Source organism: Muntiacus reevesi, chromosome 4 (genome assembly GCF_963930625.1).
Source record: "Muntiacus reevesi chromosome 4, mMunRee1.1, whole genome shotgun sequence".
Taxonomy (NCBI): domain Eukaryota; kingdom Metazoa; phylum Chordata; class Mammalia; order Artiodactyla; family Cervidae; genus Muntiacus; species Muntiacus reevesi.
In genome coordinates, this window is record NC_089252.1 from 21,261,273 (window position 1) to 21,287,038 (window position 25,766).

Here is a 25,766-nt window from a genome sequence, read left to right on the forward strand (position 1 = left end):
GATCTTAAGTTAATTTTGTCTGACTTGGTGATTTGGTGACAGACTGGTTTATATTTAGAATCCTGTGGAAGGCCAGCTACGTAGGTAAGGATGCAGGAAGTAGCAGAGGTCGCAGCTGTTTTAAGTTTTATTGGAAATAAAATTTGAAGATTAAAATCTTTGGCGTTTATGGACAAGAACCAAATACTGCTTTTTATCTTGGTTTATGTCCAGGGCTGGGGCTTCTGCTGTGGCTCAGTAGTAAAGAATCCACCTGCCAACACAGAAGACACAGGTTTGATCCCAGGGCTGGGAAGATCCCTTGGAGAAGGAAATGACAACCCACTCCAGTATTCTTGCCTGAGAAATCGCATGGACAGAGGAGCCTGGCAGGCTACAGTCCATGGGTGGCAAAAGAATTGGACCTGACTTAGCAACTAAATAAAAAATGTCAAAGGCATTTTATTAGGGTTTTTAAAGAAGTATATTTTTATAAGAACTACCTACTGATGTTTAAATAATGTGCATAACAAAAATGATCAAATTGCTAGAGTTCAGAGAAAGAAAATGCTATGAAAGGAACTGTCTTGCTCCTCTGGAAAAGTAACAGGAGTGAATATTTTCAGAAATTGCTCTTGGGAACTTTTTCACTGTAGTCATGATGAATCAGGAGAACTCATGGTGTAGTAGTCTCAAGTCCAAGGGAGACAGACTAAAATGTACTCAATAAGATCCTTCCTTTATACTAAAAGGGCCTCACATCTCAAAAAATATATTTCATAGTAACAATTACAATTGATTTTTACTTGCTTCATCTTAACCTGAGGACCAAGACAGGAGGTCAGCAGTGTTTCAGCTAGAATGTATTCATTACTAATTGATATATCATTTAGAAGACATATGTTCCTTTTTCAACTTAGCAGCTAGGGTTGAGTTTCCTCTCAACTGCACTGAAGACTTCCGAGATTCCATGGGTGGGAATAGACTGAAGAACTAAAACAGTTACAAGTCCTTGGTCTTCTGCAGTCATGACGGTGAGAGGTGTATTAGCTTTGAATTGTAATGTGGGACATCTAAATGGCCATAAGCTGGAGCCTGAGAAACCATCAGACTCATGGGACAGTGTAGCTGAAGGTGTGTCAAATCGTAGCACAAAGCCGAATCCCAACCTTATTCACTTAAGTAGAGAGAGCAAGCTAGTTCTGAGTCTAGGGGGTTCTCATACACTCACATAATAATTATTGTCACTCCCAGGGACTGAGCTGCTTGTAAAGCACTGAGCACAGGGCTAGGCATGTATGTGTGTGCTCAGAATGAAATGATAGTGTGTCTGCCACCAGTTAAGCTGTAACTCCGTGTATCCCAGGGAGTACACCTCCTCTATGAGGTAGGTATTATGATACATGTTGTACAGTGGAAACAAAGGCTCATAGAGGTCCAAGCAATTTTTCAAAGATTATGCTGCTAGGATTTGATGGAACTCATTTTTGAAATCAGTCTGTTAAAGAGTCCAGACCCTAAGCTTCAGACCACTATAGTCAAGTGGTCCTTGACAATCAAATGCTAGTCCCTTTAAATTAAAAAAAAAAACAAAAACAAAAAACTACTGAGAATTTCCCATGTATTTAGGTAAATCTCTGAAGGTGGGGGATCACAAGCCACAGAAAAGGTATTTTAAATTAATTTATATCTTGCTGAATTCCATGATGGGTGTGAATTAGCTGTTCCAAAAACATAAGGCTGTAGAAGCTTCCCTCTATGCTTTTTGTTTTCTTTAGTAATTAATGTTCTTGATTTCACTGGTTAAGGTGCACACTTGGATCTTTTGGGCCATAAGTACAGTAGGACTAAGGAGCTGACTCATTTCTGCAAGTGCTGAGCAAGCTTGAATTTTTCTCTCTCAAGTGCCAGAGAGATTGAAAACTTGGATGCAGTTATGGATCAGCAAATTGGCTTTACAGCCGGACATTTCTGGGGCATCTTTGGGCTATAGAAATTCCTCTGCCAGTTTTCCTAATTCAAAGAGTAAAAAGTGAACTCCCAAGGTTGTCTGGTAAATCACCACTGGACTAGAATGATATGTTTCACAGTCCAGGATGATTCTTTGCTATCAGCAGGGAAAGAGGATAGTTTACCATAGAAAAAGCCTAAGAGACAGTGATTGTGCATGTAGGTTACAAATGATCAGAATCCAGTTTACAGTGGCCACATTTCCTCCTAAATAAGTGGATACTTACTTGAGAGGAGAGTGATAAAAGGATATTGCATTCAACCTTGCAAGCTGACCTGCGGGTGACAAAGGACACAAACAAGAAAGGTGACATGTAAAGTCTGTGATGCAGTCAAGCTGGTGAATTATTTGGTTGGAAGCCATGCAGAAAGATAGATAGACAGACAGAGAGAATCCAGGGAATGAAAGTAACTTTCTGACCCATCCAACAACTCATAGAGCAGACAAGGAAAAACCACTTCAACCTTCTCCAGGGCATATAACACATGGACCCGTTACAATCTCTTCACCCTTTTCTTTGTCTTTTCTTTGAAGTCACTGATTGTGATGAGGAAAGGAGAGAAGAAAGAAGAAAGGAGAAAGGAGGAGCTTAAAATCTACCAGAGATGGTAGGAACTCCAATGGAAGCTGATGCTGTTAATAGAATTTCCTTTCAGTTTGCTTGTATCAGGTTACATCTCTAGTTCATTGAAATAAATAAAAATCTAATACCTTATATGAAATGACTCCTTCTTTTTTTAAAAAAATAAGAATTTCAGTTACGGTTGTCACCAAAATCCAGAAACTAATGTGGGTTCCCAGAGGAAGGTCTAATAGGTGCCTCTAACAGCATGAACCAGAATATTATTTAACCATATCTCTCTCTCCTTCTGCACAGCAGGGCCAAAAGGAGATATATGTAGGAATGCCACCCCTCAGAGTTCCCAGACACACCCAGGGGCTTTATGCAGGCTAATTTCCTCCTGTGGACAGGCCATAAAAGTTGTGAAGAAAAACGTCCTCCCTGGCGTGCACTCGAGGCAAGTCTGGTTATGCAGGATTCAAGAATAGTTTTACATATCTGGTCACTGCTTGTTTAACTAGGCCTACATTGGAGTTATTCTGAAACACAACTGTTTTGGAACTTTCCAAAGAGGCAAAACTTCCATTTTATATTGTCAAGGTGGGGTTGGTAGACTTCCCTTTTGCTCTATTCTTCTTAGGAAAATATTTCCAAGCAATCTACAGATGTATGAGGAGTAGAAAACTTATTTTATCTGCTTTTCTTTCTTCCAATAACAGAGTAAGAGAGAGCTACTGCTCCTAAGATGGTGGAAAAAACTTATCTGGATGTTGGACAGAAAGCCTGACCTGATAAAATAACCCACTGGGGCCTGGGGCGGGGCAGTAGGTCTCAACCATCCAAATACCCCTGTCCTCCCAGAACTCCAGCAAGGCACAGGGAAGGGAAACATACAAGGTAAATAAACAGGGCAGTAGAACAATCTCCATGGGGAAAATGCATCCCTGTAAGGATAATATTATTCTCCATTGCACGTGTTACGTCAGGTGAATTCTCAGATGGATTAACATGCTATCCAGGATATACGACAATCTGTCCAACCACACCCTGCTGAATGGGGGCCTATAGTTCCCCCAACATTTCTAGCTGAGGTTTGTCACTCTTTGACTTCTTAACATGTGATATGAGGCAGGCAGGGAGGGAAGTTGAGACAAGTGATTCAAGGACAGAGGTATACTTATGCTTAGTCAATTTCCTTGTGCCCTGTGGCCCATCCAAGGGCATAGAATCCCAGAGTATTCATGGGGGACTGGTACCAGGATACCCCCATCCCACAGATGGATCCCCATCCATGGATATTCAAAGTTCCTTTCAGTTGAACCTCAGTATCCACAGATTCTGAATCTGTTGATACGGAAAACCAACTGTATCTTTTCTTAAAAAGTGTTTTCCTAATGATCTTGGAGGGTCATGAACTATTCATCACTATGGAAGGCCTCTTTTCATTTTCCAGCTCAGAATTTACAGGAATACATGGTGAGTGACAGCTTTAAGAAGCATTAAACCTTTCCCTGTCTTAGAATTCATGGACTAAGGAGTCCTGTCAGAATATTCCAGAAAGGGAGGGTGGAAGGAAGGAGAAGGCACCAAGTTTTGGAATAATGTAAAAGATCTGGTCACCGGGGGGTGGGGGTCGAAGTGGGGTGGGTTCTTGGTACCTGGTAGGCTTCGTCCTGTAGCTTCTGTTTTAGGTATTCCTCCATCTTCAGCTCGTTCTCCAGCTGCCGGACAGAGTCATCTTCATAGTTCTCATCCTCTGGCTGCACGTAGGGGTCCCCATCTTCTGTAACCCTGGGAGTCAACCACAGAGGGCATTTTGAAGCAAATCTTAAAAGGCAAATATGAGTGGAATTCCTGTATTACCTGTAGTTCCGGGTGCACATTTTTTTTTTGTCTCTAATTCACTTCTTTGCTTCAATTTACTTCAATTCAGGATTTTCTTTGACATGATGAAAAAAACTCGAAAGATGCTTTGGAAGTTTAGAGGAATATATGATCAAGGAGTTCTCATAGGCAGTTTTCCTATGGTGGTCTGGTGACCACTGTCACCTGTTTTCCTAGAGTTTACTGGAATGGGTTGCCCTTTAAATGTTTGTCATTCTTAAAAAAAAAAGGCAGACTTATTTTGCGAGAGGATACAGTTTTCCCAATTTGGGGGCTTAAAAAAATGGAGTCCAAGAACATTTTCTATAAGGGAAGTGAGCCCTCTAGTGAAATAATGTCTAAGGATATTTGTTTGTAATTTAACCCTCTTTGTGTTCTGCATGTATATAGGCCCATGTACCCACGTGCTGTATTTTCATGGTAGAATCAAGGCTCAGAATATCAGTCAATCAATGTCAGGAAGACTAATATTCTAACCCACAGCTCTTGATCTTAAAAATGTATACTATCTCTGACTTTAAGAAATCCATTTAAATTGTCCAATTCCACCATGAAACAAATGGATAAGAATGATCTCATTCACTAATATGTGACTCTCCATCTATTTATCCAAGTATATATAAAGTTCTTCCTGGGACTGAATATAAATCCACTACCTAAATCATATGACTAAAATATTCTTGGACTAAAACACAGTACATGCTTAGATAGTACAGATATTAAAATATCCCCTAAAATGAAAAAGAGTGGTCAAGTAGAAGTTTCTGGGTTGGAACATAAATGCCAATGTTCATGTTTATTTATATCTGTACGACATGTTCTTGTTATTTTTAGAGGTTTGGGGCCAGCCTAAATAGGTCTGCAAGGCCTCTATAAACTTTCCCTCCCCACCCCCACATCACTGTTGGTAGCCGGTCCTGCCACCAGTCTGCCAGGGACAGCAGATGGGGTGACTTTAGCTACAGTCTTGGATCTTGCGACTGGATCAGGAAAGTTTTAGGTCACCACCATGTAAATGCTCAATTATAAAAAATCACATAGCTAATGTTATTTACCAGACTGAACTGATCACAGTTCACCAGTCTGAATAACAAACAAATCAAATAATCCTAAGTTACAGAGGGAAGGACAAGAAAGCAAACTACAATTAGAAGCAGCAGCCTCCTGCCACATAAAATTATAACTGTTTTGTTTTGATTTTATGCTCTCTGCCTTTTCACAGCTGGCTTTCAAACCACGTCTATTTTTAATTTCCCGTTATTACTGGTTTTTTACTCACTCCTTGGATGGGGAGTCAAAACACCAGAAAGGCCTCTGGTTAATTTCTTCTTTGGGTCTTTAAAACAGACAGTTTAATTCTGTAGACTAGCCTGCAGTTCTCATGTTCAGCACCACCACCCTTCTGTAGTTTTTTTTTTTAAACTGCTTATCAACTCCCTTTTCCAGCTTCTGGGTGAGCCCCTGTCCATATTTCTCCGAACTCCACTTACTTAACTTGCTTAATTTTATGCTTTTCTCTCCCAAGCTGGGTTCTGCAGGTCTGTCCTTGCTTTGCCTTTGTTTCTCAGCTTTAACTTTTTCTGCCTGACTACTCTGAGCTGATCCAAGGTCACAGTCTAGTAGGGAATGTCACTGATTCTACTGGCTTCTGTCAAGCTACAGAAACCTAATTGGGTGAAAATCTTCGCAAAATGTCTTTTGAAGGTCAGATTTATACATATTCAACAAGTCAAGCAAATTGGACTTCTTTATAATGAGATTTTTATACATTTAGTTATTCAAATCACAAGTGCATAGATGATGTTTACACTCACTTTGAACAGAGGCCTCTCTAGTATCACCGGGGCCCTTAAGAGTGAATCTAGTAAATTTGGAAGACGGGATGATTTATCTTCTGAACTAGTCTATGAGTCCTGGGACGCTGGGAGTGATTTTTGATGCTATTTTGTATCTAACTGGTTGAGTGCCTTGGGCGGGCCAGGATCTCAATATGTATTGGTTGGTTTTCATTACTGATACTCTGGAAATTGTTGGGAGGAAAAGTCACAATGAGAAATTGAAACGAAGCACTCTACTACCTGGGCTTCCCAGGGGGCGCTAGTGGTAAAGAACCCATCTGCCAATGCAGGAGACACAAGAGACGTGGGTTCGATCCCTGGGACAGGAAGATCTCCTGGAGGAGGGCATGGCAACCCACTCCAGTTCTCTTCCCTGGAGAATCCCATGGACAAAGGAGCCTGGCGGGCTGCAGGCCATAGGGTCGCATAGATTCAGACATGACTGAAGTGACTTAGCACATATACACCCTTCTACCTTTTCTGGCAGAAAAGGAAACTGCATCATTCCTTTCCAAAATGAAAAACTAAGCAACCATGTATTTATTTTCCTATGCTCCCTGCAGAGTGTTCTGTTACTGAAAAAATACCCCCTGGAAGAAGATACTCACATGTCCCCACGCATGGTGCTTGGGGTAGCTCCACCGTGAAGGTACCCAGGTTTTCGGGCGTGGATTTGTGCTAGAAAAGCTTTTTCAGAGGTTGGTGATGGGACCAGATCTTCAAACTGAGTCCGTGCAAATTCAGAATCCACGTTACTATCAGTTTCACTCCCCACCTCTATTAGGTACAATTGAAGAAAGTAAAGAATGTCTTAGATTTTATTATGATCAGCCAATAAAGGGCTAGGTTTAACATAAACTAACCTGTGCTGTGTAAAACACTGACCAGCTACTGTACACAAGTCAAGTAAGTGTTCGTTTTTTTTTCAAAATGAGAATTGATATTGACATGAATTGCCATAAGATCAGGAAGACTCTTAAGGGTCCCTTGGACTGCAAGGAGATCCAACCAGTCCATCCTAAAGGAAATCAGTCCTGAATATTCATTGGAAGAACTGATGTTGATGCTGAAACTCCAATACTTTGGCCACCTGATGCAAAGAACTGAAAAGACCCTGATGCTGGGAAAGATTGAAGGTGGGAGGAGAAGGGGATGACAGAGGATGAGATGGTTGGATGGCATCACTGACTCAATGGACATTAGTTTGAGCGAGCTCCAGGAGTTGGTGATGGACAGGGAGACCTGGCATGCTACAGTCCATGGGGTCACAGAGAGTCAGACACGACTGAGCGACTGAACTGAACTGAACCATAAGATCATTTAGAATACAGTATTGTCTTTTTTGGGCTTCCCTGGTGGCTCAAATGATAAAGAATATGACTTAAATGTGGGAGATCTGGGTTTGATCCCTGGGTCAGGAAGATACCCTGAAGAAGGGAATGGCAACACACTCTAGTATTCTTGCTTGGAGAATTCCATGGACACAGGAGTCTGGTGGGCTACCGTCCATGGGGATGCAAGGAGCTGGACACGGCTGAGCAACTAACACACACACACACACACACACACACACTGTCTTTTTAAAATCTCAATAATATTATAAGGAATTTTTGTCTTAATAACTGACAATTCCCCAAGCATTCTGTTTTTCCCCCTCTTCATTAAAACTGTTGTTACTTTTGCTTAACATTATTGGGTTGGCCAATATTAAAGGTTTGTTTGGGGTTTCCATAAGCTATTAGGGAAAATCTACTTTTAAGATAAACAACCCTAAAATACTACACTCACTTAATATTTCAAAGTACTGTAAGAGTATAAACTAATAGTACTCTGAAACGTCCACAATGAGAATGTATTCATTTTATTCATCATTTGCTAGGGCAGTGGGTATATGCCACTAACCATGATATATATATTAATTACTGTCATTTTTATCCTATCTGGTAATCTTAACCTAAAATAATAGCAACAATTTTCATTATTTTCACTCTAATTATAAAGACTTTAAGAAATTTAAATCAAGATGTTTTATTAATGTTGAAGTTTTATTTTTACAGTTTTTGTAATCTCAACTACATAACCACAGTCCTGAAAAACAGTCATATGGATAGTAGGGCTTTCATGAATAAATGAAATGTATTCCTAACTAGCAAGATATTTATTTGTATATTAACACTGTTAAGTTTTTTAAAACTCTGTAGTATTATTAGGATAAAGAGTACTGCAATTTTATGCTATATATTTTCTGGAAAGATCTTTCTTTGATGATATTGCAAAGGTGAATTTCAGTTTGTTGTTGTTTAGCCGCTAATTCATGTCCAGCTCTTTTGTGACCTTATGGACTATAGCCCACCAGGCTCCTCCATCCATGGGATTTCCCAGGCAAGGATACTGGAGTAGGTTGCCATTTCCTTCCCCAGGGCATCTTCCTCTCCCAGGGATCACACTCTTGTCTCCTGCATTGGCGGGCAGATTCTTTACCACTGAGCCACTTAAGAAGCCCAAATTTCAGTTTAGCTTCATTCAAATAGTCATGCATTCCAAATTAACAGAGTCTAAATTAGTAAATAAGACATTTGACCTTATAAAATAAGTTCAGCATCATGTCACATTGAGTCATGATATATGTAACCCTGGCTAACTTGGAATTCTGAATTTTTAAAAAAATTTTATTTTTAATTGGAAGATAATCACAGTATAGTGATGGTTTCTGCCATACATCAACATGAATCAGCCATAGGCATACACATGGGATTCTGGATTCACAAATCAATTTTAATATTTTTCTTTATTCTTTTCTGCATTTTTCAAACTTTCTGCATTGAACATGTATTTATAGTCTTTTCATCAGCAAAATATAAACAGTACTAAAAAATCTAATATCCCAACAAAATGTCACACAGATCTTTAAAAAATCTTTATATACTTGACAATGAGAAGATCTCTTTTAAACAGGAAAGTTGCTTTTAATTGTAAATAACTGGAATCAACCTAAATATTAAACATTAAATGAATAGTTAAACCAGAGTAGTTTAGCTTACAGTAAATGTTATTTTCTTCTTTATACAATTCTGAGTTATTAGCTATTTTTGGAGTAATAAATAAAGTTAAGAATAGACCCTGATGTTGGGAAAGACTGAAGGCAAAAAGAGAAGGGGGTGGCAGAGGATGAGATGGCTAGATAGCATCACCAATTCAATGGACATGATTTTGAGCAAACTCTGGGAGATAGTGGATGACAGAGAAGCCCAGCGTGCTACAGCCCATGGGGTCGCAAAGAGTTGGATAAGACGTAGAGACTGAACAACAACAAATAAGGTTTAAAGATCATTCTGAAATCTCCAGAGGCCTTTCTTAAAAGTTTACCCACAAAGTTTTAATTATTAAACTCAAGATGGTCTCACATTTCTCACTCAGAGAATAAACATCTTAAGATAAGAATACAGAGTTTTCAGCTAAAAAGATTGCACCTAAGCGTTCTATGAGCAGATCCCTAGCAGAAGTTAATGGGTCCTTCTGCAATGATCAGACAGACAAGAGGGGACCAGGGACTTACCGGAATTCAACTCTTTCACGAGAGAGGACATGGTGTTAGTGATGGAATCTGCTGCTACTAGTAAGTCATTCCTTAAATTTCTTCTCGAGCCTTAGGAAAGAATGATAACAGAAAAAAAATTCAAAACTCTCCTTTCCCCCAACTTTTTATGCTGTTTATCATTCCCATTGAAATTCTACAGCAAGAAAACTTCCAAGACTTCTTTTCAGAAGTGCTTTGGTTCATTTCCTGAAAAAAAATGTGTTCAAGGCAATGGCCTTTGATGTATGAAGACATGGCAACTGATGGGGATTCATACAATTTATTGTTCAAACTGGGAAAATTTTACAAGTGACAGGGGTGGTATTAGTAACAAGAATGAGGATTTCTCTGGTGGCCCAGTGGTTAAGACTTTGCCTTCCAATGCAGGGGGTGCGGGTTCAATCCCTGGTCAGGGATCTAAGATCCCACATGTCTCACAGCCAAAAAACCAAAACGAACCAGAAGCAATATTGTAACAAATTCAATCAAAGTTTAAAAAATGGTCCACATTAAAAAAAGATAAATCTTAAAAAAATGACTGGGTGACCTGGCACAAACTGGGATGGTCGCAGGTAAACCGGCAGCATATGTGATCACCCTACTTAAGTATTGCCTTCATAGATGAAAAGTCTGGTTTTCCACCAGAGCTGTGCCTTCCCAGCAGCTGCTACTGATGCTGCAGCCATTACCTGGTGACTGAAGCGCCTCAAATTCTGACCTCCAGCACCTCAGCCTCCGCCTCCCAGCAGGGCTCCCCCGACTATTTCAGGTACCTCTTGGGAATGGGAACCCTGTGCACCCAATGTCCTCAGGAGGTGGAAAAGGGGTGAGGATTCTTGCTCCTGCTGCCAAGACATGAGCAGAAGATGTATGCCAAGTACCCTGACTTGGAACTTAGACCATATTTCTCTATGGTTGAGAAAGATTATCATGAGATTTCCATCACACTAAGGGTTCAAACCAGGGCTTCTCTGGTGGCTCAGGGGTAAAGAATCCACCTGCCAGTGCAGGAGACTTGTGTTTGATCCCTGGGTGGGGAAGATCGCCTGGAGAAGGAAAGGGCAACCCGCTCCCTTATTCTTGCCTGGGAAATCCCGTGGACAGAGGAGTCTGCTGCGCTACAGTCCAAGGGGTCGCAAAAGAGTTGGACGTGACTGAGCGGATAAACAATAACAACAGCAAAGCTTGAAAGGATACTTGTGGGCTGGCCTGGCAGCGGGGCAAGGTGGACATGGAATAGAGGGCTAAGTCCATAATATCTTTGAAAAAGAGGCTCAAGATTCCAAATACCTGGCTTACAGATAAACTTCGGCAGGAAGGGAAACACCCTCGCAGTACATACAATACTAGAAGAGGCAGCGATGGGAGAATGCTGTTTGTCATCTCACTTCACTCTCTGCCCTCCTCTGTGAACTGTGGGGGCCTCGCCTCCCAGCCCCAGAACACAGAGGCAATGAGTCAACTCTCTATGGCATCTGGAAGGTGACTAAGCATCCTTTTCCATTGCCTCTGTGCTAAAGAGATGGGCTTGTTTACTCTCAAATCTTGAGTTTCCTTTCATGTAAAATGAAGAAAGCCAGAAATATCTTGCAGGATCTTCAAATGGATTACATTCATATAATATCCTAGGGATACTGTTGGAAGGATTTTTTTCCTTTCCCTTGAGGAGCAAAGGCTCATTAAAAAAAACGGGGCAGGGCAAGAGAAGCCAGAAGATAAGATGGAAAAGGGATGAACAGATCAGCGTAGGGAGTTGCTAAAAGGTCTTGCAGGCCTGGCTCTGACACAAGCAGTGGAACAGTCTAGAACATCCTCGGTACTGGCTCTGATAACCGTAGACCACGCAATCCTTGGCGACTTTTTTTTTGGTCACATAAAGCAGAACACAGCAAAGTAATAATGATAATAATAGTAATGCCACTTACTTTGTGCAAACGCCTCCTGTACGTCTCCCCCTACCCCCGTGAGTGAGTCCTGAGGCGTGTGGGCCGGGGTGGAGCAGGCGGACGCGGACCGCACCGGCATGGGGATGGGCCTGCTGATGGTGTGGCTAGGGGAGGATCGGGGGGAGCCTGCCCCCTGGGTCTGGAGAGACAAGGCAAGTCGTTAATTTGTTTTCCCCAAGAAGATGCCAAACGCCCTTCCCAGTGCCTCTGTTAAGTGTTAAAAACTGTGACAATGGAATTCCAAAGTGGGTTGAAGTTCTAGGTCATGGAGATGGCAACGCTCAACTTGAGTTGCAGGTGCAGACAGTTTAGGACCTTACTGGACATAGTCTGAAGTTTGGGTTACAAACCGAAAGCTGAGATGATTAGTACCACATTCACTGTTCTACATAATATATGAGATGTTTGCCCACGTAATGAAACTACTGTTAAGCAGTGATAATTTCAAGGTGTTTATTTTCTCCTTGAAGGAAGATCTATACAGAATAAAAAGACATTAGGAAAAATTTTAAATATAAACTCGGAGCCTATTTGGGATGGATGTGGTGTATTGCTCTTCCTAAATTTTCAACCAGTCTGTCTTGCCATCATCTGCAGAGGATAATTTATAGTGCCTATCATGCCATGCCATATTGTGTGTATTAAGTCTCAAATTAAGACTCAAATGAGGTGTAAATTGTTTAGTCCCTACTTTACAGGAAAAGTTGACTATTGAATTGCTTTGATTCAGGGATTCAAATGAGAAGGAGAAACATAGAAATCTTGGTTTCCAGTTTGGGGGTAATGCTTCCTGTAGGAATTGTCTTTTTCTTCACCTATGAAAAAGCAATATTCTAGCAGTAAGAACAGTGGGATTTAAAAATGAGTGAAGAAAAAGGAGAAAACAACTTAAAAGTCATTCATCTCCTCACTCCAACCCTCAGCAGGAAATCATTCTGAGACTTGTCACACCTTGAATTTCACAGGTTTGGCTCTACAATGAGGTCTCTTGGAATCATTTTCTGTTTTAATAATTAGTTTACAAAGGCAGTCAAGTCAGCACAAACATGAAAACTTAAGAAGTGCATATACAACAGATTAGATGTGCACATAAATGGCACTCCAGCCCACTGGGGCTGGCCAGGGAGAGTGAGGACTGTTTCACAGCAAGCTCCAGAGATTCATCATCACCCCATTCAAACCCCAGACATGCACCACCAGAGCAGCGCTCTGAAATATTCCATTTAGGTCTTTGCTGTGGGTTTGGCTGCTTGCAGTTAAAACACACAACATCAATCCTGTAAACTGCCATGCTGTTAGCTTTCCAGGGCTCCAGCATCACACATAAAAGTCAAATCTATAAATTGAGAAAAATCCAGAATTAAAAATGAAGCAAAACAGAAAATAACTCATGTGATGCTTGAGGTGCTGAGGATTCCACTCTTTCACTCACAACCGTACCTTGCAGTGGCCCGTGAGGCCCAGGGAAGTGAAGTTTGCCTGCTGGTGATGCTTTGCAGCCCCTTGCCCCAGCCTTCTCCAGGATGGACCTGGTTTCCCCTAGCGAACTTGGGCAGCTCAAGGTCATTACGGTGATTCCTTTGCTGATGAGCTACCTGGACACCTCCCTGCATCTCACACCAATAGGTGGTGACTTCACTTTTGAGTCATGCCTTGCCATGTATGAAAGGTTTTCACATACATTCCTACTGGTGTTTCTCCAAGCTGAAGTAGGCCCTGTTAGGCTGAATGTGCCGTCATGGACCACACTGTTCAGAGAGGTGAAAAGAACTGTCCAGGAGATGGGGCTAGAGGGCCTGGGCTGGGGCCTGAGCCCAGGTGCTCTGCCTGCCCTGGGCTGTGGATGGCCTGGATGGTCTATGGCTGGTGGAGGGTCCCTAAAGGAGACAGGTGCTGGTCAGTTCCTCTGAGGTCAGGAGCCTCTCCCTGGCAACCCTCCTGTGCATCCTTTCCAAGACAGGGCTCTTAGCAGGGCTCCTCATCCTTTCTCATCTGTTTTCTTTACCAAGGACCCAGATGCAGCTGGCAGGAGGGACTGGCCATGGGAAGTTGGACAGGGGGGGGTTAAAGGAAGAAGCCTTTTCTTGGCTATTCAGGGTGGGTTACCTTCTCTACCCTGGAAGCCACATCCTCTTCTGTGATAGGAGGCTCACAATAATAATAAAACTCCACTCTCGTATGCAATTTATAGTCTCTAGAGCATACTGGCATGCCTGGGTTTGTTTTACTCTCTCACTAACCTATGCTAGGCATGATAGTAGCTTATATCTCAATAGCCATTGATAGTCTAGAAAAAACCTTAATCCCATCTACTTCACTTAATCCTCTCAACAACCACTTAAGGTATGAGTACTCCCATTTCTCAGGTTAGTAAACTGAGGCTCAGAGGTCATCCTTACCCAAGGTCTCTGAGCTAGTGAAGGACAGAGCTGGAATGGACCCCCGGCCTTTAGGCCACAAGGCCAGGGTTTTCCTACATCACCCCAGTTACTTCTCAGGATTGTGGGCACTGTGACCAACCTTTGCACCCTTCCATCAGTGTTTCAAAACACACTGTCACGAATGTTGAAAAGGTGAGCTACCTAAAGGCTCAGAAGACGCAGGACAAGGATGCACTGGGGAGTGTGTTGGAGCAGTGGTCTAGGGCTTTCTGCTGGGCCAGGCGGTAGTACCTTCTAGTTACCGGCTCATGGAGAGCATTGTGAGTGCTCTCCAGGGTGGCAGAAGAGTCTTCGGGCTGTTTATCAACCACTTCAGAAATACGGGCCCCCAGTCTCTTATCAGCAAATGTGAAATCCAGTGGGCTACACGTGTTGTTTCATAACTGCTATGAGGCTACTTATGTGCTGTCTGCACTGTGATGAGTCTCCAAAACCAGATTCTGAGTTCTGGAGCATCTTTGGATCCAGTGATTTTGGATATGGGGCTGTGGGCCTGTGTTTCAGGATCTGATGGCTGTACTGGGGCTGTAGTGCATGCCAGCCCTGCTCACACCTGTGCCCCCGGGCTCTCTACCATGCGATGCTCCCGGGGATGCTGCCACAGGGTAGCCCAGGGCACCACGCCACCTCTGGGTACCACGCTGACCTCCGCTCTCCCTGCCTAACACCATGTCTCCAAAGCCAACTTTTCCTACCCTTTTCTGCCTGTTTCCTGTCTTCAAAACTCCCGTGAGTAGTCTTGTGTTAAGAGAAAAATAACAAACTGTGGTTATGCGTTAAGGGAAAAACAATTGACTGAGTCTAAATTACACCCGTGTGTGAATGACTAACAGCTACTATCTCCTAAATGAATCTCTAATTGGTGCAATTACAAGCAGTCTGATTGTGTGAAGAACTTAGGTGGACGATTCATTGCTGAAGTAAAGATTCAGCTGCATCTTTTCCCCAGTCATGACCAGCCTTTACCTAGACCTGGGGGTAGAATCCCAGCTTCCTGGGTTATCAGGGCCCACCTCCCTCTATCAGGACACTGGCCATTTCGATGCATAGTAGACCCCAGGGGCTTTGCTGGTGGCTCATATGGTAAAGCGTCTGAAACGTGGGAGACCCGGGTTTGATCCTTGGGTCAGGAAGATCCCCTGGAGAAGGGAATGGCAACCCACTCCAGTATTCTTGCCTGGAGAATTCCATGGGCGGAGCCTGGCGGGCTATAGTTCATGGTTTCTCGAAGAGTTGGACATGCCTGAGTGACTAACACTTTCACTTCCAAGCTTACTGCTGGGGATACCATATCAGGCCTTCCTGACTGCTGTTCTTGCTGGACCACTAGGGAAGGCAGTTGCCTCTTAGCTTTGGGGGAGAAGAGTGAATATGGGACAGTTTCATTTTCACAGGTGTATCCTGCAGAGAACTGTGGCCTCTGGCCTGGTCATGAGGCATGGCCGTTGGGTAACAACTTTAGAAGAGTTAGAGTGAATAATCTCTGTGAACATCCTTTCCTGGAAATTACTCGGTGATTAATGGAGCAAAGACTTAAGGGACAATGGTCCATGCGGATCAATATATAGATTTCAAATTCCTGAGGAGAGAGTTGATTTATGGAAGAAGGAAACCATACATCATACTTGGCAAATTTAAAATAGCTCTCTTCCCAGAGAATAAATGAAAAATTCATTTCTACCCTCCATTCTCTGAGAGTCCACTCAACCTGCTGTTGTATCAATTTTTAAAAAGTCTGACAAGATCCATAAATTTTATGATGCTTTTTTCCAGGAAGGATTTGGGTTTCCACTCCATCCCAGAGAGGAAGGAGGCTTCAGGGTAAGTGCCAAGTGTCGCTTTCTGGAACCAGAACTGTCTGGAGGAATGGCAGAGTGGATGGTCCAGAGACAAGGGGAGGTGGTACTGTGGACTGTCCCCCACCCGGGTCACCCTCTCCCCAAAAGTCAGCCTCTCAGGTTTGGTTGAGAATGCAGTGCAGTCAGGCCTGCCTGATTTTACGTGGCCGGCTGTTTAGTGACATTCAACCCTCTTCTCACCCTTTCTTCCAAACCACCCTGGTTATCATCACAGGGCTTCATGTGGAGATGCAGATGAGTTGCCTAATTCTGATTGGCCAGACAGGAGGAACCACGTGCCTTGCATCTTACAGCAGAGATTTCCAGGCAGAAAAGAGGAAGTACTGCGGCAGACATAAGAGCATTCCAGGGCTTGGAGTATCAGGGGGAAAAAGGCCTGGCGAGTCTGAGGGGTACTGCAGACATGCTGGGAGGCCCGTGGGGTTGATACACCAGGCTCGCGGTGAGGCGTGGTACAGATGAAGCTGGAAAGAGCTGGAGCCAGGTGTGGGGGCCTCCGGTGTCCCTCAAGGGGCTCAGCCTTCGTCCTGAACTAGAGGACCATTTCGTAAGGCTTTTTAAGCAGAGAGGCAATTTTTGCTTTTCAAGAATTAGTTAACAATTCCTAATTTAAAAGCAGTGTGAGAGAGAGAAGGAGGAAGAGGACAGAGACAGAAGAGGCGAGTAGAGAGAGAGAGAGAGGCTGGGGAGGTACGTTTTTGAACATAGATTTCAGTCCTAATATTACAGTTGCTTATTTCTGATGGGAACCAGCCCCACCCCTATTCATTTTTGATCACTTCACTACTCCATAGGCTATCCACCAGAGAGGACAAGCAGGAGACATGATGGAAGGTGAACCTAAACTGGTAAAATCTATTATTTCTGACCTGTGCATATTTCACAATATGTTTGGAAGAGGCAGGAACCTAAGTGACCATGATTTCCCCAGTGAATCGGGCCATTCTGTTGTAAACAGAGAATACAATGGAGCAGGAGATGGAACTGGGAATGATGTGTGACTTTCTTCTCCTGATTGAGACACTGTTAGCTAATGTGAGAAAGAGTATAAGTGTGTATGTGTGCATGTTTGTGTGCGTGTGTGTATGTGCATGTGTGTGTGTGCGTGTGTGCATGTGTGTGCGTGTGTGCATGTGTGTGAAATGTGGGTCAAATTAGAAAAGCTTATATATTCTGACATATATGTGTACACATACATACATACATACATTTATCCTTATATCTGACATGCGCAGAGCATTTTACAAAGTGCTTTTACATCATCTTTTTAAATCTCTACAACAACCCTGAGAGCCATGTATTACCAGTATGTTTCAGATAAATTGCTAGGAAGTTCATTGACTTACTCAAGATCTTAGAGCTGTGAGTAAGGAACTGGGACCACCATAACTCAGGGCTAACTCCAGTAATCTTTCTAAGAAAATTATTATTGAGATCCTACTTTCTGAACTCAAAGTCAGGATACTTGATTGTAGACCAGGTCGTGGTATTTGACACTGGAAAGATACTAGAAACTTGGGAACATACCGTCACTGCTATTGTATCCCAGCCGCCTTCATTATTAAACTTTTTATGAGTGTTCTTTTTATGGTTCCTTCAATAAATCTTAAAAATACACAAAGAAGAAAGAGGGTAGGATAATTTCGACTCAAGTTTGTAAAAAAATTTATTGCTTATGAGACCATAATCATCATCATATTATATTACAGGCACTATTTCTTTTTTAAAAAAAATTCATGTTCTCTCCTCAAGGGGAATAAATTCATGCATTACCTCGAACAAGAAACAGTATAAGTAGGAATTATATATACCAGTATAATAAAATACATTGAACCACACAGACTTATGATAAAGCAAGTAGAGGTTATTAAATCAAGCACAATTTGTTGTGTGTGGTGTCTTAAATCTGATTTTACAAAGAGACTGTCCCCAGAGGGGACAGTCTCATAAATAAAAACAGAATTTAGAAGCAGACGCCAGACTAAAACTTCTAAATTCTCTCCTTAGATCATGTTATACTATGATAAGTCTATAAATTCAGATGGCATTTGTTTATTTCCTTGTAGAACTGCCTCTGCAGGATTGGGACATATGGGGTTCTGTCTTTAATTCTGACTGAAGGTCAGTATAAGAATCAGCCACATGAAATCTACTACTGCATGTGTCTGCTTTATTTTTCACTCCTCCTCTAGTAAAGCTCGAGTGAAATTTCCTTTTTATATTTTATGCCAACAGGAATTTTGGTCCCTTGAGGACTGACATTTCTGTTCTGATAAAACCACCAATTATGTTTTCCCTTTTTCGCCTCATTGCTAGAAAGCTCAGAGTAACACCCCTGTCCCTTAAGATAAGCATATTTGCGTTTTCTTTAGTGTTTGATTTTTCTACTTCTATTTTATGAAGTCATTGTTTATGTCTTTAGTTAGTTGTAAGCTGTCTTGGGTCCTTTTGGAAAAGAGGCTTGACTATAAGCAAAGACATGAGTAAGACTGCAAAGACTCCACCGACCCAGACAGTGCATTGCTGACATCTCTGGGTGTTGCCAATAGTGGTCCTTAACAACCTAGGCAGCGATAACCACTGCTGGCTGACTTTCAGTGATGTTGCAGCTGTTGAGGGCTCAGCGGGGGAGGAACTGGAGGAGAAGCAGGCAGTAATGCAGTAATGGACGCTGCCATGGTTTGGCTCTATGCATCCATCTGTTTATGAACGTCCTGGTCCACTGAACCTTTCAAGAATGCGTTGCCTTGGAAATGGAAGAGAGAAGGTCTCCAAGGGACAATGGCTAAAGCCAGGCTGACTGACTGCAGGATGGTTACCCTCTGCCTCCACTAGGAGGAGTAAGGTTATAGTTGAGCTTTCTTTCTGTTTCTATGCACATCTTGAGAAAGAGACAGGAAAGAAAAGAGGCTGTTTGCAGAAAAGGACCATGAGATGGCATTTTTCTTTACCATGATCTAAGTGTTTCGTATGTACAATAGCAACACCCCAGGTATGAATTTATGGGCAATTATACACGCAGCAAATATGTGTCCTTTACCCAGGGGGGCTGTCTCTCATTAAAATTTGACTTCAGTTTAGTGAAGTAACTTTGTTCACAAAATACAAATAATGTAATACACTGTCTTTATTGTCTGACATTACAGATTCGTTTTACACTTCCCCTTTTTTTTTTTTACAGACCATGGGAATGAAGGGTAAAAATGTGTCCAGCATTTTGCAAACATTCTTTGTTACACACAAACACGCACAATGAATAATAGGAAAGAGAATACAGAAGAATGAAAGGGTACGTTGAAATCAGACAGGCTGTGGTTGTCATGGATCCATGGAAATAATGTCAAACTTTTTGATAAGACCGGCAGGTGGGATATATTGTCATACACAGCTCGGAACATGCACTGGAAATAAAAGCTGCTTTTATTTTGCTTTTGTTTTATTCTTATTGTATTTTGAGTACGTTGCTCCCTCTGCTGGCTTCTGCACCAGGCCACGTGGTCAGACAGAGGGCTTCAGTTCAGCTACAGAGAGCCACAGGGTTCCTATTTCCAGGGAAGATGTATGCAACCCCTTGTGAACTCCCAGAGCAGAAAGGTGCTTGGTGATAAGAGAAAGGCTGAAAGTTACCTATTCTTTGGAGATGATTGTCAACCAATGGTAGGTATATTCTAGTCTGAGAAGTGAACAGTTAGTGTCCAGTCTTTCTCTTATTAGACGGAACACTTAATGGTGAGCAGTGGGGAACAGGGCTTAGTAATCAGGCAATGAGAGGAGATGTAATTGACTGATTTATACAAAAAGAAGTTCCACACCTTTTCAGTAAAATGGAAACTGAACTGAACATTCACAGTATGAGAGGATGTCAAGGTTAGCTTCTGAATGCTAACTGAGGTAGAACCTCAGTGGGTTCTATCTAACGGAACATTAGTAATTGTGGTGAGTGTCTTTCTATTAAGAGAAGGGTCTGATCCACGACCCAGAAAAAGCATGAGACTGGTTTGAAACTTAGACCCTGGAGATCTAAGAAGTTTCCAACAAATTAAATGTGTTCCCTGTTCTAAAAGATGTAATAGCTCTTCTTTTGATGCTGATGGTAGTTGTAGTTATAAAAAAATGCTAAATTTTATGTGTCTCAATTCAAGCACTACATTGAAAAGGAAGCAAATTAGTATAATTTTTTTTTTCTCTTTCCAAACTGAAGCATGAACGTACATTAGAGGCAAAGCAATGAGAAAAACGGCAGGACGGCAGGCCCCTCCACTGTTAGTTAAGACCTGCAGTAGGGCACATAACTTACTCCCTGCTTCAATTCTTCTTCCTACAGAAAGATTGAATCAATAATGGTTAGGTTACCCAGGGTTCCAATAGGAGCATGTACACAGTGTGAAGGAATAAAGGTGGGGGAAACCAAGCCTCTTCTACCTTGGTTACTTAGAGTTCCAAGTCTATTTAGGTATTGGAAACTATGGACCTGTCTCTTTCCTCCATGTGTCCAACCATCTTGCAACATGATTTCTCTCTTTATCTTGCAAACTGGTACCTCCTGATAAAATAGACTACGCTCAGTTAGGCTACACTGATGCCAAGATGGCAAGTGGTAAACAGACTCCTCTCCCATTGCTACAGTGACGGAAGCATAGGAATAGAACCAGAGGGCTGTTTTCCGTTTCCTGTCATTCACTGAAGGGAAAGATGGGGCAGGCCCACTTTATTTGGTATATTTGGAGGAAAAAAGCCAGAAAGAGCTTGTCTGGATCATCAAATGAGATGATAGGGCAGAAATAGCAAGAGGTTATTAACTATCTAGCCCTATCTTAACATGGGCTTCCCTGGTGGCTCAGATGGCAAAGAATCTGCCTGCAATGCAGGAGACCCAGGTATGATCCCTGGTTTAGGAAGATCCCCTGGAGAAGGCAATGGCAACCCACCCTGGTATTCTTGCCTGGAGAATTCCATGGACAGAGGATAGATAGTACAACAAAAATGGAATTTTATACTTTATATGTCTGATACAATGAAAAGTAAATTTTGTTCAGTAAAGATAAAGCATTTCTGATACTGATGGCAGGAAAAGTCGACTACAGGAATAAAGAATAAAGAAAAGAAAAGAAAAAAAAAGTGTTACATTTACATCAGTGCTGGGACACAGTAGGTTTCAACAAATATCTGTTAACTGTTATTTAAGTTTTGAAATTAAAAAATAAATACGTAAAAGAAATAAAGGAAATGAGAGAGAAAGAAAAGTAAGGAAGGGAAGGGGAAGGAAAAGAAGGGAAAGGGAAGGGAAGAAAGAAAGAAAAAGAAAGAAAAGAATTCAGAAACAGTAAATGATGGGGTGTCAGGGATATAGGGGAGCCACAGACTGAAAGACAGGACATCTTGTCTCGCAAGTGAGCTGTCTGTCCCACAGACTTTGTCGGTGTAACTCTAACATAAGCTTTAGTTCCTGCCTTTGGCATGTCACTGGTTCATGCTTGTTTACATCAGGCAGGAGGACCACAGAGCACTGAAATGTCCACTGGGGCGATCAGGGACGTGTGGCCACATGAGTCTCCTTTCGAGTTGAAATGCAACTTTGTGCATGCTGACGAAGGGACTGAGATTTATGAGAGAAAGAATGCCACTTCCCAATGAGAATTATTAGTATAACACCCTGCAGATCATCTTATTACATGCTCCACTTGTAGAAAAGTGAAGGAGATATTCCCATTTACGCTTGGCATTTGAAACCCAGAGAAATTATGTGACTTGCTGCTAAAGCCACACGGATTTGATAACATTTACTGTAATGAAAAAAGTCACTCCTCTTAATAAAACCATAATCACCAAAATTATTTAATGTCTGTATCTTCATTTTCTGAACTAGATATGAGTTTCTGTTCAGTTTAGTCAGAATGGCTGAAGGCCATGAAATGTAAAATATTTTTGAATAAATTCAGTTTTAGTAATATTACTTCCAAGGACAAAAGGAACTGGAAACGAGCCAACTGGAAATAACTTATGCCTTGAAGGTCCTTAGTAGTCTGCTTCCAGGAAATGGATAAGAATGAGCCCTACAATTGATGTTATCATTTGATGTGTCTAAGAAAAGATACTAAAACTGAGTTTGAAGCCACTTTTTTGGGGAGGAAATCACATATATAGTAATTGGAAAAACCATTGCACATTAGGTGCAAATTTTAAATTTTATTTTATTAAAAATTTTTTTTTTACAAATGCCATAGTTGTAGGTCTAGGAAATAGCTATGTGAAACATCTTACCTTTAGTAGTTTCATGAGGCCTTCTAACTGGACCATTAGCTCTCTCCGGCTCTCCTGGAGGGCGGACATTCTCTGCTCCAGCTCGTCCTTGCGCTGCCTAAGAACAGGTAGTAGTTGTCGTTAGAAACAGCACTCCACTCACTGAGCTAAGCACATTTCCCAGTCTTGGGGCAGCGGCGGACCACTAGGAAAAGGGCATCTCTGGGTCTCTGACATGGTTACCTGGCAGGAAAAAGTCAAATGAATGAACAAGTATAGCTTCTTAGTCATTTAGTCATTTGGGACCCCACGGACTGTAGCCTGCCAGGCTCCTCTGTCCTCGGAATCCTCCAGGCAAGAATGCTGGAGTGGGTAGCCATTCCCTTCTTCAGAGAACCTTCCTGACCCAGGGACTGAACCTGAGTCTCTTGGAGAAGGAAATGGCAACCCACTCCAGTGTTCTTGCCTAGAGAATTCCATGGACAGAGGAGCCTGGCAGGCTACAGTCCATGGGGTCCCAAAGGGTCACACACGACTTAGTGACTATAACTCACTCACTCCTGCATTGTAGGCAGATTCTTTACTTTTTGAGATACCAGAGCAGCCAGGTATATGTTTATAAAAGTCATAGTAAAACAAAATTAAAATCTTATTGGATTTTAATTTTAATTACTGGAAAATAAAATATTTCTGAATGCTTATTATGTCATGGACCCTGCGCTGGGCCACTGGGTCCTCAGATCAGAAACCAAACTGCCACTGAAATAGGCCAAACCCACAGATCCTCCGAGCCCAAGGACCCTCGTAAATCTCACAGAAAATACTGATTACTTTAGTGTCTGGAAATCAGATTTAGAAAAGTAAATTTTTCATCTGTTCAGTTCTTAGAATGCAATGTGGTGCCTTTCAGACGAGAACTTTTCCTTGTACATAGCTTTATAGTCGATCTAAATTTTCTGCTTTGGGTTTGGCTGCTTAGAGTGAAGTCAGAAAAAAGGAGTTCCGACACAACTGTTGTTTGTGTTTGCTTAACTTTGTTTGCGAAACTTCTATCAGCTGTCAACAAGAATGAAAACCAGGAAGGACACAAATACTAAGGATCCACATTTCTGAAGTATAATTTCCAAATCTATTTCAATCTCTTTTTTCATGACTGTTAGTGAAAAAAAATGATGTATACAATTTATTCCTTGCCCTAAGGGCTTCTAATTCTGAGATATTGGAAATTATATTTTTAAAAATATGTGGATGCCTTAACCATACATGTGTTAATGTATGAATGGACATGTCTAGCCTCAATGACACAGGCATAATATTAAGCGGAGCTTATAGCAGGGACTCTGAAATGAAAAACGGACAACATAAAACTGTCACACTGCGTTAGGTCAGTGACTCATCCAGTTGAAAGATATTTTGTGGGAGGACAGGTGATGGATATAAATGAGACATTTCTAATTTGCTTTCATATAGGCTTTCACTATCAAGATTTATGAATGCAAAATTTATAAACATGTCACTTTTTAAATATATTTATATTTTTGGCTTTTGTTGCTACATAAAGTTTATTTTGAGAGCAATCCTTCTGTTGATTTTCTTTACAATTGCCCCTTTTCTGAATCTTTAGAATAAGGAACACCATAATTTTATAGACCTTAATGGTATCCTATTTTAGTCTTTTGTCTTGCTGGTCTGTAGAATTCTAATTCTGAAAAACTCTTGCCCAATTCAACAATATTCTTCAGTGACAACTCCATTAGCTGTTTTTTCCTTTGACCTTGTCTGCACATGGTGTTCCAGCTATATCCTCGGTAGGGCTTGGCAGAAGAGTAGATAATGTTTCTGATTTATTTCCAGTTTTCGTCTAGATACTGTTTTGTAATTTTTGGCCTTTTGAGAGCTAAAGGCCAAAAGCACTTTGAGAGGAAGGTTAAAGCAAACTCTTAAAATTACAGATAAGAAATATTAAAAGAAGCATCTAAAAACCATCCAAAAAAATTAACTTATAGTAATATATAATTAATCAACATTGAAATAGCCTTATTTGTATTTATCTTAAGTAGTACTCTTTCAAAACATGACATTTACTCTTTCATGCATTGGATTGAAATAAATGTTCTTTAAAAAATTTATTTAATAATGTCTTCTCTGTAAGTGTTTACACCAATGGTTACCAAATGTGGGTTTGATAACAAGAGTGTGGTGCAGCCTCCAGTGTTCCAAGGAAAACTGAGCAAACCTGGACTAAATAGTGATTTTATTTTCATAGAGCTAAACACATTCATCTCTAAAAGAATGCCTTTTATTCTGATATTCTGTCAGATTATTTTTAATTTTGTGTGTGTTAAAACCTACTTTCTTTAGGACAGTGTTGGGATGATAGTCCCAATTTTAATATGAACTGTATATTGCTTAGTCCCCCAGTTGTTTCTGACTCTTTGGACTGTACGACCCCATGGAATGTAGCCCACCAGGCTCCTCTGTCCATGGGGTTCTCCAGGCAAGAATACTGGATTGGGTTGCCATACCCTCTTCCAGGGGATCTTCCCAACCCAGAGATTGAACCCAGGTCTCCCACATGGCAGGTGGATTCTTTACCATCTGAGCCACCAGGGAAGGCTTAACTGTATATTATTAACAGATAATAATAATAAATATCAATATTAACTTTTCTGAGTTTGATGATGATACCATAGTTACAGAAGAGAATGTCTTTCTTTCTTAGAAAATATATACTTAAGTATTTAGGGGTAAAGGGTTTTGATGTGTGCAATTGACTCTCAAACGGCTCATCAAAGATGTGTGTGTCGTTTACATATGTAAACATATATAGGGAGATAGAGGAGGGTGCGACAAAATGTTTGCAATCTCTAGGTGAAGCGTAGAAGGGAAATTTACTGTGATATTCTTAAAACTCTTCTGTAGGTGTAACTCGTTTTCCAAAATAAAAAGTTAAAAAATATACTGCATTCATGAAACATGGTAACAGGTGATGGTAGTTTAAAGATGTCATTATAGGGACTTTCCTGGTGGTCCAGTGATGAAGAATCTGCCAGCCAATGCAAGGGACACGAGCTTGATCCCTGGTCCAGGAAGATCCCACCTGCCATGGAGAAACTCAGTCCTGGACCACAACTGCTGAGCCTACACGGTAGAGCCTGCGCTCTGCACAAGAGAAGCCACAGCAACCAGAAGCCCGTGCACCGCGGCCAAGAGTAGTCCTTGCTTGCTGCAAGTACAGAAGCTTACGTGCTGCAGCTAAAACCTAGTACAGCCCAAGCAAAATTGTTACATGGTGAAACAAAAAGTATTTAACTTTATGTTGTTTCCCCCCACCAAAAAAAAAAAATTAAGCTGGTCAAATGAAATTCAAGTCTGGAAACCACAGACCTGCATCAGAGATTATAATTCCACAAAAAAGTTTCTTTATAT

General features: G+C 41.4%; 1 protein-coding gene across 8 annotated transcripts in view; it reads right to left on the minus strand.

The window, feature by feature from the left end:
* The window catches only part of DTNA (dystrobrevin alpha), a 301,171-nt gene that overhangs the window by 4,720 nt on the left and 270,685 nt on the right, over positions 1-25,766 (minus strand). For 3 of the 8 annotated variants that reach the window (XM_065932383.1, XM_065932381.1, XM_065932387.1), the window contains 6 exons: positions 22,359-22,455; positions 11,777-11,936; positions 9,831-9,920; positions 6,883-7,051; positions 4,211-4,343; positions 2,217-2,265 (listed from right to left, as the gene is read on the minus strand). In XM_065932383.1, coding sequence (XP_065788455.1) covers positions 2,248-2,265; positions 4,211-4,343; positions 6,883-7,051; positions 9,831-9,920; positions 11,777-11,936; positions 22,359-22,455 — 667 coding nt within the window. In that variant the 3' untranslated portion in view covers positions 2,217-2,247. Of the gene's footprint in view, positions 1-2,216; positions 2,266-4,210; positions 4,344-6,882; positions 7,052-9,830; positions 9,921-11,776; positions 11,937-18,879; positions 20,416-22,358; positions 22,456-25,766 lie in introns of those variants that run through there. The other 5 variants (XM_065932382.1, XM_065932379.1, XM_065932385.1 and 2 more) reach the window with 3 other exon arrangements.